At 39.9% G+C, this 15,140-nt stretch overlaps 1 protein-coding gene across 5 annotated transcripts in view; it reads left to right on the forward strand.

The window, feature by feature from the left end:
* Nucleotides 1-15,140, forward strand: part of LOC124052348 (rho GTPase-activating protein 23-like) — a 62,597-nt gene that overhangs the window by 11,235 nt on the left and 36,222 nt on the right. For 4 of the 5 annotated variants that reach the window (XM_046376492.1, XM_046376494.1, XM_046376493.1 and 1 more), the window contains exon 1: nucleotides 8,329-8,776. The exons of the other annotated variant lie outside the window; for it this stretch is intronic. In XM_046376492.1, coding sequence (XP_046232448.1) covers nucleotides 8,723-8,776 — 54 coding nt within the window. In that variant the 5' untranslated portion in view covers nucleotides 8,329-8,722. Of the gene's footprint in view, nucleotides 1-8,328; nucleotides 8,777-15,140 lie in introns of those variants that run through there. 5 annotated transcript variants of the gene reach the window in all.

Genomic DNA, 15,140 nt, shown 5'->3' on the forward strand with positions numbered 1-15,140 from the left:
TCCAGCAGATTAAGGATGTTGTGTAATGGTATGTGGGCCTGTGCTTTGTGAGATTGACATGTGCTCTCTTTGGGGATTTTTCCTGTGGATGAAATGGGGGTCTTCACCGCTCCCCTGACAATCTGTTTGATATTAAGACCTAACTCATCAACATTCATGGTCTTAACCATTTTTTTGCTATTAAATTTGAATTGGAAATACCGCAAAGAGACAATGCCATGAGCACTTATGCTTTTGTATACAGGAACAAAGTTTTGGGCTGGAAATGTGCATAATGAGTATGCACGTTACTAAAGGTCACTCTTAATTAAGGATATTTTTAGAGCACTTTTGTTACAGCAATGGCTTACATTTATCAGATGAATATTGCATGCTTGAACATGAGGATATTACTGAGGAATAATAAAAAATAGAATCCATACATAGCTAGGCTTTAAAATATTTGTACTAAGAATGTATTACATACAAAACGGAAGACAAATAATACCAGAAAATGAGAGCACTACCTTCAAGGAAATAGTTTGACTTTCTTTAAAATCTTAGACATGCACTTCTCATTTCAAATGAATATCAGTGTGGGACAGAGTGCAGAGCTGGTGTAAGGACATTGTTAGGTTAGCTTAGCATAATAGCAAAGCTCAGTGATTAACATGTGACATAAAAACAAACTATAGTTTATAGTAATAGTCAGGTTTTTTTAAACCTCTTTATTTTCATTTTAATTAAATTTAATTAATTTATTTATTTTAATCTGTTGTTTTGGGGACAATGGGGTGGACGATGCCTGTTGTTCCTATTTCTTGGTAAACAACAGTTAATCCATTCACATAATGTTTCTATGCAGTGACTTCATTTACGGACTACCTTTGCTTCTGCTTCCAGGCTAAGCTAGCCTATCCATGTGCTGACTCCAAAGAATGATAGTAAACTTTTCATCTCACTCCTAGAAAAAACAAAATATAAAATATTTTTAAAAATATACCAGTTTCATTAACATTTTTTTTTCTTCTTCTTTTTTTTGGCTATTTATGGCCAGTGCAGTGGAAAGAGCTGGAAACACAACACTGACATATTATCACCTTATGCAGCTGACTTGGTGAACTTTAGCTGCTACATGCTCCTTTATGTTCTCCAGCTAGTCTCTAACTTTGTCTATCTGTTTGGTGCTGGCAAATTTTTCAAAAGTGATGAAAACAGTCAAAGTAATCGATCCAGTAGCCAAAAGTGGTAGGCAAAAAAAAAAAAGGGGGGCAGCTGTGGCCTAGAGGTTGGAGAAGCGGCTTGTGATCGGAAGGTCACGGGTTCGATTCCGCCACTGGACGGACATGAAAATTTGGGTGTGGTGGAGTGAATAATGTGACAAATGCTCCCCTCCTCCATTAGCTGACTGATGTGTCCTTGAGCAAGTATATACCAAAAGAGGCAAAAGTCTACATATAATGAGTCCAGCACTCACTGGACTTTGCATAAGTAAAACTGTGACAGGCATGTCTGTTGTAGGATGGAACACTCCTCTAAGTCACCCCCTCTTTGTTTTTTAGGGTATTTAACAAAGACTGACACGTAGTGTAACTTAACTGAACTTTGATGAAACATTTGCACCCAGCTCCCCAGAGTACATGAAGTCTAGAGATGTAAGTATGCGGTCCTGCCATGGCTGCCGGCGAGTGACACTGATGTGAGGTGATAGTTCAGTAAAGTAGAGCCTCTCTCTGAAGCCACACAGCTCTAATTCAATCACCAATTTAACTAGTACATGTGATCGAGTCAGGACAGCCCATCCCTGCAGAAAAGTTCCTACACGGCCGGACCACTGATGCTGGAGGGGGGGTCACATGCTATCACACACATGTAGTAAGCTGTGTGTGTTTCAAGTGTGCATATAAATGAGTTTATGTGTAAACAGATATATACAGTACATATCTGGATAGATATGTACTGTATATAATATCTTTGTGTCTTTTTCTTCACCACTTGTACACAAACTCTTCCGTACTAGTTTACCCTTCTTTGTGTGTCAAAACAAGTCTTTCCCTTCCATGAGCAGCAAATAGATAGCTTGCCCTCTAGTGGTCAAATGTCACCACTACATGTTCTATCCCTAGCTTCAGTGGTGAGGATTAGATGGATTAGATATTTAGCGAAATCTCCCCATGCTGCTGTAAATAGACAGATGGGTGTGTTCCCCACCCTCCCCCAACATACAAACACACACTTACACACACAAATACACACTCAGCAGCCTCTCTGTTGCTATGCCAGGCCACAACATAACAGTACAGGACAGAATGGAGGCAGATGTTTGTCTACTTAAGACTCTAATTCCAAAATAAAATTATCCACGAATTGAAACATTATTTTACCATAATTTTATTTTATGTTATGTATATATATTTTCTTATTCACAGAAAATGTATTTTCTTTGTTTCTAAATGTAAATTTTTAGGGGTTTCTATTTTCCTCAGCTACTAACAGACAGTGTGGCTTTTTAGTGTTTTTGAAATAAATATATATATATATATATAAGAATGAACATACAGTATGGTATGTAATTATGATAAGATATGATAGGTTTTTGCTATAAATGAACCTCCAGCTAGTTTGCTGACGTTATACTGTGTAGTCTGGACTAATAAAGAAGTCAAGTGGGTAAAATAGTTTGCAAAAACCTCCTAGCTTGAAATACTGGCTTTCACAAAAGTTATAGTTATTATCAGACTTTATGTTTTAGTTTGCAATGTATATAATTGTTGCCATACACCAACTTCTCCATTAGATTGCATGGTGGCACAAACGTGGTCGCTGGGATGATTCATGAATGCAAAGCCTCTGTGGCAGGGTGTGTGTGTGTGTGTGTGTGTGTGGGGGGGGGGGGTTAAGATGGAGGTCACAGGGTACATGAGGAGAGCAACTGGGGGATGATGGAGGACATGGGTGTTGTGTCTCCACAGCCCCCCTGCAGTGGGATGAAACTCTTTTCAGAACAAAGCCAGATTAGTGCCTCCACACATCCCCATATGCACACACACACACACACACACACACACACAGGACAGCCTGACAACCATCACTTTCCAACACAATGTCTAGATTAAATCCCTGTTTTTATTGGAGCACCAGGGATTTTGGATCAAGATCTGATGGCTGCTGTGTCCTGAATGGTGATTCTTGGTGTAACAATATTTTGGAATTATTTTGGAAACCCTTTGTTTAAAGATGTTTTGGCATCGGTAGCTTCTGATAATCTCCTTTTATGGAAGATTAGATACTGTAATTCAAACGAACCCCCAATTCATTTAATGTACATTTGGGTACAGTATTTGTATTGCATATGTAAAAAAAAAAAAGAAAAAAAGTATGAGACTAACTGAATAGGAATTCCTTAACAAAGGGTGCATATAAAGATATGGTAAACCACTAAAAAACACTCAAAACACATTTGAGCCATATATACAATTTTCACAATGTTTCACTTCTGTTAAGGGTTTCCACTGATTTCTTAATAGTACAATGTGTCATAAATTAGAAATACAGAATATCTGTCTGTCCCTCAGGTGAGGACACAAGTGGGAGAGACATCCTGTCTGTTAGCGTCTTTTCAATTGTCTCTTTTCAATTCTCCAGCTGAATTCAAATCTATAATACATTTTTATTGTAAATAACTTTATTTCTCATTGTCTCTTAACTCATATTAAACTCTTCAGTATTGACATCTGTGTTTTGTTATGTCCAATGGATGACTGATAAGTTCATGGCACATTCAAAGGAATCAATTTTAGGAAAAAAAATAGCACATTATTTCACAAATATTATTGTACTTTGTGCTGTTTACAGCAGACATTGTTACCTTTTATAATGTATTACCAACAACGACACCAGCTGCTGCTGCTTTTCCACCATTTCAGCGACAATACTAAACCAGCCTATCAGCTGCGAGAAGTCAAAATGCTGATTCATACGACTGACTGTGTATCAGAGCTTTCAGGTTCTTCCTGCCATGAGCAATATCACATTTTGAGTTGAAGCAATTTCCTTATGCTCTAAGCATGATAAAAAATTAAACGAAACTTATTTCGATTACTGAGCAAGCTCAAACAGGAAAATCATCCAACATCCCATTCTGACGTCATGATGTCAGATGATGTTGGCTGATGTAAGGTGGACCGGTGCTTACGTAACAGAATTTAACCATCGCCCTTGTGTTCCGTGATGCATGACCACACGTCAAAATGTGATGTAAGAGAGCAGGAAAGAAATGAATTATTAATACTAATATGCAATGACTTGTTTTTCAGGAACGGTGACACAAATGTTCTCAGTAACAATCATTTATTTATTTTGTACACCATCACCTTCTCATCTATCATTAAGTGCACATTCAATGGTTTACCAGCTTACAGCCACAATTTTTTTTTTCTTTTGAAAAGTCTTGACTGGTCATAGTTAGGGATAATGTGTAAAATGAGGTTAGGTTAAGGTTAGCTCAGAAGTCAATGCAATATCTTAAAAAGCACAAAGTTGTGTGTGTGTGTGTGTGTATGTGTGTGTGTTGGTGCTCTTGTGTGTGTTTTCATTATGAGAAGCTCTTAGCACAGGAAGCAATTTCATTAGGAGTTCCTTGCCTGTCAGGGGCAGAGAGAACAAGTGGATGATCAGTGTGATGTGTGTGTTTCAGAGTGTGTGTCAAAGTGTGTGAGAGCAGTGCAAGGCCAGTAGAGGGTGTACATCTACACACTCAGCTTCTCTCTCTCTCCCTCTCTCTCTGTGTCTCTCTCTTCTCTTTCTCCCCCATGATTCTATGCCCTTCTATTACATAATGCCTCTCTCCCTCTCTCTCTGCATGAGTATGAGTATAGGTACATGTTTGCGCATGCTCTTTCCTCTGTCCTGAGGGCACTGTCGGACAACATCAGCATTGGGGCTGTGTCTCTCGCTCCACTGACCACGAGAGTGCACACACACTCACACACACACACGCTCCGTCAGGCATGACAATTCTCCCGCTAAATTCCATAACTCCATAACACGATGCACAGATAGAAAGTCAAACTGTAGTAAAATACGGCCACATTTAAAAGACTGAAACATAAAACAAACAGTCCACTTGCATATATCTATGTGTCCAACAGTGTACAGTAGTCCAATAAAAAAAAAGGTCAACTGAGAAACTTACCGACAGGAACCTTATTGACGGGAAATGACAAAATATAGATTTAGAGAGTGTTTTACTCATGTGTTTACTCACTGTCCTGTCTGAAAAGCTGGAACTGGCGATGCGCCCATCCTCTCGCTATACTGCATATATGTACTAATTCGTACCAGCAAATAGGTGCAGCTGACCGCTGACATTACCTTTAAAAGAATGGTAATGTCACACAGTTTAATTTTTTTCAACACAAATAATAAATTTATGGTTGGTTTCCATCTCTTGGGTAGTAGAATAATTTGATGGGCTGTCAGTGAATGTGAATCAGTAAAAAAAACTAAATTATATCTGTAGAAGGAAAATGCATTATACTCACTCATTGTGGACTCTATCTAAATGTTGTCGAGCGTTTGTCTTTATATTTCTTAAAATGGTAAATAACCACAGTGATAGATTTATGTTTCTCTGTGCTTCATTTTTTTAATGCAAAAAATTGACTTGAAAAACCCTGGATCAGAACTTCAGCAATTAGAAAAGCTTCATTGTCGGAGCGGCAAAGTTCAGCACGTGGCCTTCAAGTGTTTGTGTGCCATTAGTTGCTAAGATTGTAAGATCACAGGGTTTTGGTTTCAGTCTCTGCAGCAGCCAACTGCTTGTTTCCGCTGAAGTCTGCACTAAACAATATGTCTGTAACACCACATTTATAATGCTTTATGTGGCATTCATAGAGAGTTTTAATGCAATCATAATGTTTTGTGACTATACTCAAACACACATGATGCTTTCTGATGTACTAGATCAACAGTCAGTGTCAAGGCAGATGGCCGCCCATCTTGAGCCGGGGTCTGCTCCGAGGTTTCTGCCTTCTAAAAGGCTGTTTTTCCTCGCCACTGTTGCCAAGTGCTTGCTCAAGGGGGGATGTTGGGCTCTCTGTATTACAATTTAATTAAAGAGTTTGGTCTAGACCTGCTCTAATTGGAAAGTGTCATGAGAAAACCTTTGTTGTGAATTGGCGCTATATAAATAAACTGAATTGAATTGTCTTATGGATGCTCTTAACTAGTCATGAAATAGAGGTTCACATTATGACTTCCTATACTCACCTATACACACATCAATAAGAAGAAGAATCAACTTTTATTGACAGTATATATATTTTTACATACACACATACTGAATTTTACTACTGCATTTATCCCATCCTTAGTTGAACACACACAGGCAACACCCAGCAAATTACATGCAGTGAAACACACACAGGAGCAGTGGGCAGCATCAAGCGCCCGAGGAGCATATTGGAGGGTTAAGTGCCTTGCTCAAGGGCACATCAGCCGGCTAATGAAGGGGGGGGGGGGCATTTTTATCGCATTAATCACTCCACCACACCCAAATTTTTCCTGCCCGTCTGGTGGGGGAATCAAACCGGTGACCCTCCGATCACAAGCCGCTTCTCCAACCTCTAGGCCACGGCTGCCCCCAATAAGCAACTGTAGTAGTAGACTCAGACTATGTTAGAATTGTCCATGCTTTATGATACACTATGAATGCTCCCACAGCACACTATTGACGTGGTTTAACTAGAAAGTGTTACTAATACACCTAAAATATATATATATATAAAAAGTCTCCAGAAATGATGCTTACAAAATAATAATTTGTCTTACCAAATGTGTTCAGTGATAATGTTAACTGCTGCCTGAATTTTGTTCACTGGTAAGCTATATCCACATCCTGAGTCCCATCTGTGGTCAGATTTAAGCAGCAAAAGCAATGTTTAGAAGATTGCGGTGCTTCAAAACACTGTTGACTTTTTCAATATTTAACAGACACTGGTTTCTCCCAAACCTTAACCAGAGCTGTGAGTGCCAGCACCCTGAAATACATATGTTATCACATACATTCAGCATGAACCTTTTGCGACTGCAAATTTGTGTATTGATACTTAATAATGATACTTAACTGATAGAAGCAGTGGCTTAACACACACACACACTCTTATAACTTAATCCTCAGCCATACGTACTCCCTCACCGATGTCACCTTACCTCACTGGACATGTAGCTTCATGTTCCTAAACTTTATTTTGGCCATATTGTTGTGTTTCTATTCTTGAAACACAACAATATAGAATAAGTAGAAACTTATTCTATCTATTGTCAAACTCGTGGAGCTGTAAATATAAGGATTTCACCATGTGTTGTGTATGATTATGTCTGTGACAATTGAACTTGATTTTCCTAGTAGTGCTGTCTATAAAATTTGTAGGAAACTGTGCTGAATACTTTCATACAACTTGCTCAAGGAAATCTGGTAAGTTGAAGCCATGACTTGTTTACTTTGAGATTTGGCAGAAGCTACAGTCTTTCTCTAATCCTAACCAAAGAGCTTCTGTTGCCTAAGCCTGACCACACACAAGAACTTTGACATCCACCATCAACCCTGACCAACACCTCATTATGAGTGTAAATAGATCCAGAACAAAATCAGCTATATTTTCTTCCATTATGCATTTGGTCATTTGCATTTGCAAATGTAATTTCACCCTGCAGGTGTTTTCAGTTACTCAGGCTAATTACACCCTTGCTCAGGTTGGACTTGTGTCCTGAGAAGAATGAAAGTGAAATTGTGTGTGTGGAGAGAGAATGGATGTGGAGAGAGAACAGGTGTGCAGGGGCTTGAAATTTTAGTTTGGAATGGAAATAATAACAGAAACTGATATGGACAATAGAACATGAAGGCATGTCCAATCAATGTCCACTGGCCATATACATTATTGACTTCTGACAGATCAGGTCCGGACCTCCACTGCTACAGTGTGTGTGTGTGTGTGTGTGTGTGTGTGTGAAAAGAAAAAGTAGGTTGCACCTTATCAATCTGTCCACGCTCGTAAACAGTGTTGTCATGTATTGTCCCTCTTCATGAGAGACAGTGGCTCAGTCTGTGGGGACTTATAGCATGGGAACTGGAGGGTGGCATGTTCAAGGCCACAGTGTTAGTTGAAGAAGTGCCCTTGAGCAAGGCACTGAACCTCTACCTCTACCTGCCATGTGGGTCCTGTGTGCACATGTCTTTATTTCAGTCCTGCGTGTGCAAACATCCCATTACCTGTAATCCCACTGAAAACATGCCCAAGCAATCCTGTTTCCATTAGAGAAACCAGTTATATTACAATATAAATATATACATTTGGAAAAGAATTTATCCTTTGTTCATTGATTTCTTTGTATGTCATTGTTATCGACACTGTCATTCTTTTGCAGTGGTTTTAGACTGTATTACAAGTTGTTGAGTTGAGTTACGGTACTTCAATTGGAAGCGGAGGGGCGTTTAAATTACGCCTTTATTTTGAAGTCCAATTACTAGATTTCCGGTACTATTGTGTCTTAACACGGCCGCGAGACACTGCTCGTAGCGGGACCGTTTACTTTGTAGTGTAGACAGAGGAAGAGGCGGACTGCCAGTCTGGACTGAAGCCGCTGCTAACGACAGGACTTGGGAGAAATGTCCACAATGCTGACAGCAGAATAGATTGGAAACATTTCTTTTTTTTTCGGGTTACCACAAGCTGAGAACCCAATGAATGGAGTTGCTTTTTGCCTTGTTGGAATTCCACCTCACTCAGACACTGCAGTAAGTCAAAACTGAATTTACCGAATAGGTGTTTTTCTCCTCTTTCAGTTTTAACTGAAGTATTTTTTTTATTTCGTTATGCTATTTTTGCTATTTTGCTCCAGTTCTTGCTTTCCGTTTATAAAGTGCATTTTTTTCCTCCCACGGGTGCCAACAGCCGTATAAACATAAGCTTATGTTGGACTTGCTAATCTTTATTCTAGCTAAAGTGTGTACTGTGTCTGCCTGGGATAATTGAATCTGTGTTGGTGATATAGCATCTCCATAACGCAGGCAACTTAAAGGGTTTGTTTTTTTTTACACAGAAGTGGATCATGAATGTGTTTTTCCTTGTTCTTCATTCAACCTTCATAACTTCTATTTGTATCGTAGTCACAGGATAAGTGTCAGTTAAGTTTCCACGTTACATCCCAGTATGCATTTGACTAAATTGCGACCATTATCTTCATCATGCATCGTCCCCTCCAGAAACACACCCTTTAGGTCTTGGGACTGTGTGTGTTTGAGAAACACTTCTCCATGTCTTGTTCGGCTTGTCAAATTCCCCAGCTTGAAAACAAAAGTGCAAGCTGCAGGCTGTCCAGCCACATAATGGTCATGTTAATCCATGAATAAGTGATGATTGCAAGTGCACAGTTTTGTTTGAAAGCAGAGGGAGGCTAATGCTACATTCAGCCTCGGATACTGTATCTGTCTAATAACTTGCAGTTAGTTCCAACACATTCAGAGTCATGTCTTCAACACAACCTGCGTTTTTCCACATTTGCACTGCATTCTGCAAATCATGGAATAATTTCAACATGATTTCAAGGAATGCAGCACATATTTTTTCCTGTGAAGACCCCCACCCACCCACCCATTGTACAGATGATGGGGTACGGGTGGGTGGGCAGAGAGACAATAAGAAATTGGACTGGAATGCATGGATTTCCATATGCCTGCCCACATAGGCACAGTTAGTGACAGAAGGCACATTGTAGCTGTTGGTCTTCTGTCAGTGCAGGAAAAATTCATTTCAGAAATGTCTTCCTACTCGTAACAATCATGACCAGCACTGTTGTTACTAATCTTGACTCTGACGTGTTTGCTCTCTTGTGACTTTGACCACGCCGGGTCCTGCTCAAGGTTTCTTCCTGTTAAAAGGGAGTTTTTCCTTGCCACTGTCTGCTTGCTCGGGGGTTCAGGCTCTGGGTCTAAAGCATCTAGAGACAATTTTGATTGTATAAGGTGCTATATAAATAAACTTGAACTGAGCTGAATCGAACTGAACTGCCATCACATAGCTCATTGTTCTTTGCTTGGGGCGTATCAGCTATTTTCCCTACTCACTGCATGGTTTTCATAGTATTCACAGTCATGGCCTAGTTAACATCAGGGTCATTGGTCATATACTAGTGATAATTGCCATTGGTGGTGGAATTTTTAAATTTAAGTTGCTATGTGTGACATCTTTATATTAAAAACTCTAAGTGTCACAGCTAGAGTGAAAGTGAGTCAGCATGTAGCTGGTTTGTTGTTTGGCAGAAGTTTTCTGATGTTGGGTATTTTTTTTTAGCCTATCACTACCTGTAGATTTAGTTATTTACAAGTAGAGGATCGACTGATAGTGGACCAATATTATAATGATAGCTTGTAGCAGGGAATAATGGATAGCTGTAATGTAATTGACTGACATCAAGATCAAAAAAACACCATCCAAAATGAACAATGTTCGACTAAATGAATAAATCCGGTTCCAGTAATTAATAAATGAATGTGGAACTGATCAAACCTTTTTTTTTCAAATTAGTGAATTTTATTTTTGAGCTGTTATTTTCCCTCAAAGTTAGTCATTTCAGCTGAGAAGTTGACTGATGGAGGCTGCTTAGCCTTTGGTTACTGTTTGAACAGAGCTCTGCCAATACTGATAGTTTGTCAAATGTTAACCTGAATTACCCTGAACTTTCTAAATGTTGTCGGTCCAAATGGATCAAATTCTGTGATTCTCAAAAAAAAAAAAAAAAAAAGAAGAAGAAGAAATATCCATTGTTTTCCAGCTGCTTTGTTCATCATGTAAGCTTATAGGAAAAAAGTCTTTTGGGCCGGTATGCGTCACACACACTGCAATTACACAGTTACACAGCCAACATGTCACATTGGCTTCAAAGCCTAATGCTTTACCCGGGGGCCTTGAACACAACCTCTGTAGCATATGATGTCAGAGAGAGTGGTCAGAGTGGTCAAACAGCCGCACCATGTGTCTTGATATTACAGTGAATTTTTTACTGAGACTAGAGTTCTGTCATTACCCTGAAAACCCTCCTCATAAAATAATTCTTTCTGTCTTATCAGTGATGGCCTTTTTATGACCTTCAGGTGATGGGGATGAGTGTGGTGAAGCCGGCAGTCAGACCATGTTGGAGAGTTGATGTTGCTCTGCTGGTTTCTGGTGTCCCATTTGGGTTGCAGCTAGCAGCTGAGTCCTCAGATTTGTTGCGGTTGTAGAGTAAAGCAGCTGCTTTTTACACAGTCGGCAGCTTCATCTTTGTTGATCAGCACTTATGTTATCAATGTTTGAACTAAAGTTTGAATTTAGAATAAGAAGTTGTGGCGCTATCTGCCCAGCACTTCTGTGCAGCATGTGTAAGGTGGGTTGCCAGGTATGATCAGTGATCACCTTATCGGGGAGAGGTCTCATCAGTATAGAATTGTCATTTTTATTAGAGCTGTTGCTAATGATTATTTTCAAAATTAATTAATCTTAGTTGTTTTCTCAATCGAACATCTAGTCTACAAAAAAATGAAAAATTGAAATTTACAAAGCTCAAGTAGACATCCTCCGTATTCTAGCCAATTGTCAGTCCAAAACTCAAAGAAATGTACTTTTCTTTATCACATGTGATTGAAAAAAATTCTCATATTTTAGATCATATTTTAGATGTAGGCAATATTTGTCATGAAAATTACTTTCTAATTGTTAAAAATGACCTCTGTGATAAGTAGTCATAAAAACTGCTGCAAATGAATCCTCAGTTGATGGGTCAGTTGACCACCACAGACTTCTTCCATACAATCTGCACCGTAACCACATTGCTGTTACTTGCTGTTAAAAAAAAAAGACAGCCTTTGTACAATTGAGTGTTATATCAAAAAGTCTGATTTAAAAATGAAGCTGTTTCCTCATCACCATTAGCTGTTTTGTTCACGACCCCCCTCATCAGATTCTGTGTGTTCAGTCGAGCAGGCTACTCTTGCCTTATATGTCTTGTATCAGGCTGCCAAATTTTGTGCTTCGCTAAGGCAGTAAGGAGTAATTGGTTTGTGCTGGTTTCACTTCACAGACTCATCTGAGAGAAACAGTGGCATTTTCTCTTTGCCAGCAGGGACTGGATTTTGTTCCGTAAACACTTGTTTAAATTATGCATGAGGTATTGACACAACACACTGTCAGGCATCAGGACTATTTGCAGCTTTCTTACCTCTTTCTGTAGAGTTTGGTCAGTTGTTCTCAAAGTATAGCAGTAATATAGCAGCCTGTATGGCGCTTCCTTTTGATTGATCCTCACTTGATTGTTGTAGGAAATGCTACAGACTCCTGCAAGGGAGGGTCTTAGTCTTAGTCATCTGCACAACAGCAGTGATGGAGATGATAATGACGTACAAGCACTCATTGCATGGAGCCTAATTAGCTACGTTAGTAGTCCCGAAGTGCACTTGTATGATTTATAGTGATTCTAATGGAAAAGAGGGATGAGATGCTTGATTGTAATGGAACACTTAACATGAGACCAGTGAGTGTTGCTGACGCAGGCGGTTATGCTCCATGCTGGGTTGTAAAAGTGTAATGAAAACAGCAAGTGTGATTATGTACATGTGAACTGACGACTGATGTCAGCTTTGTTGTTACTGTTGGAGGTTCTTCACATTTCTTGATGATGATGCTCCCCCAATACACAGTGCATCTACCCACATAATTCTTCTCTTTCTCAGTCACTCACACACACACACACACACATACACAAGGCACAGGGAGTGTATAGACTTCTGTGTGTGTATGTCATGAGGAAGGGCTGGTCAGGACTTATAGGCAGCAAACTGTGGATGCAGATGGGGGACAGTCGTTCTTGTGTTTTGTGTGTGTGTGTGTGTGTGTGTGTGTGTGTGTTCTTTTCTTTTTTGGACTTGGCTCTGTACTGTATGGCAGAGTGGGGGCTGTTCATTGGCTGGGGTGTGTATGTGTGTGGGGCAGGGGAGGTGGACAGGCTGAGACTTGCTGTGAAATGTGTGACAATGGAGCTCTGTTAAGCTGTGTGTGTGTGTGTGTGAGAAAGAGAAGAATGATGTGGGTAGATGCCGTGTGGGTCAAGGTTGAGAGGTCGGACATGAGGCCAGTACAGCCTTGTTTAATGCTGATGGTTCCCACCTAAATGCATGAAGGAAAGGTGTGTGTTTGTGTGTGTTTGTGTGTGAAAGAGAGAGAGAGAGAGGAACACAGTGCACACACTGGACCATTCTTCTTCCAACAGGTGGGTTGCCCTGGAATGTGTCAATGAAAGAGTGTTGGTGATTACAGTGCAGCACTGGAATGATGTGTGTGTGTGTGTGTGTCTGAGAGACAGAGTAAAAAAACAGTCAGTTGATAAAAAAGAGAAATGAAAGCAGGGAAAAGAACAGCAGAGAAATGCCTGTTTAGTGAGTAGCGAGTAGATGCTGGATAGAAAGAAATTGGTTAAACAGATAAAAGCCAAAAAAATGAATAGAGGGCGAGGAGGGATCAGGTGCAGTCAGCTCCCACTTTTAACTCTGCATGTCTGTGTGTGTGTACGTATGTGAATGGGCGTATAACTCCCCCCTTGCGTCCTGCCAATCCAGAAAGCTCCAGCTGCATCTCTGGAGGGAGATCTGGCCCAATCTGGGTACCCAGCTGCTGCCCTGTGCATGTTTGGATCAGGTACCACAGGGCAGCCTGAGACCTCACTCACTGTCTCATGACGCATTAATACAGAATACAGACTTTTCTCACGTGAGCTTGCAGTCTGCAGGTGTGTTTGCACCGAACACCAAATTTCTTTACTCAGTTTTGACAGTGCAGTTCTTTTCACACGTTGACTCTGAAAGACTGTATGACAAAAAAAAGTGATGATGATAAGTGAAAAGCAATGTGCCAGTACGAAGTTGATACAAAGTTAAATCTACAATACAAGTTTTGAACACAGCTTAATATATCATCACCTTGTTATATCAAGTTGATAGCCAGCAGGTGCTTAGTTACACAGTCAGCATTCAGAGAGCAACATTGTCTTTCTTTTAGGGTCCCGGAATTCAAGCTCTGTATTTGGTCTCCACCATCTCCCAAGGGAAATATCTGGGTTTTTATCTGTTTTCTCTGTTTTCTCTCTGAAAACAGCAGCCAATACCTCTACTCTAATTGACTCTATGAAGGCTGTGAGACTAAATCAAAATAGTAGAGTTGCAGCCAGACAGCTAAACAATGAGCTGCAACTTACTATAAATCTCTGAATATAAGAGAGTAAGAACATATGGATACCGTGAAAACAACCCCAACCACAAGATAATGTGTTGTAGTCTGTCTTCACCGTGTGACTCTTCCACTCCAATGTAACAAGATTATCTGAAGCAAGAGGAAATTGGTCCCCTGGTTAGAAGCTATGGAGTTGGAGAAGACTGATACATTATTTAGAACAGAGATTCTATATTTTCTCACTTTCATTCACCGACTATTCTTCACCTGCAGTGGTGCATCTGCTCTTTACTGCTCTTATTGGATTTATTGTGGTGGAATTAGGCCAAAGGTGTCAGACTGGGACCAGAAGCTCATCTGGGATGAGGATTCAAACCCGGAACCCTCTTGCTATGAGGCAACAGTGCTAACCACTGCACCACTGTGCCGCCCGGACAACATGCAGATTTGGTATATATCTGATTCATTTTGGGTATAGATCCATTATGAGACCAAAAACTGTTAAAAGCAATATTATAATCAATACTTATTTTCATTTCAAGTACAAAGCAGTGCAGTTTAAAGAGTGAAATTCCACTGTAGAGTGAATCAGTTCATGCATTAGGTGTGAAATAACGAGCAATATTACACTTGCCTTAAGGGTCAACATTGAAACTATGATACAATAATCTTATGCGATCTTACTCCAGATGATAATTATCTTTCACCAGTGTAAAAATAGGACAGGCTACTGTTGTGATGCAGTAAAACACTGTGCTAAAATTACATTGAGAACAGCAGTGTTTCTGCTGAATCCTTGTTTTGAGGCGTTTGCTTTAAGGATGGGCAACATCAAAGGCAAGAGCGTCATCTGCTAACCACTGATTTCATCATTCCCACATGTTTCAGAGCAAAACAGAGATC

The sequence above is a fragment of the Scatophagus argus genome, chromosome 21 (assembly GCF_020382885.2).
Source record: "Scatophagus argus isolate fScaArg1 chromosome 21, fScaArg1.pri, whole genome shotgun sequence".
NCBI lineage: Eukaryota > Metazoa > Chordata > Actinopteri > Scatophagidae > Scatophagus > Scatophagus argus.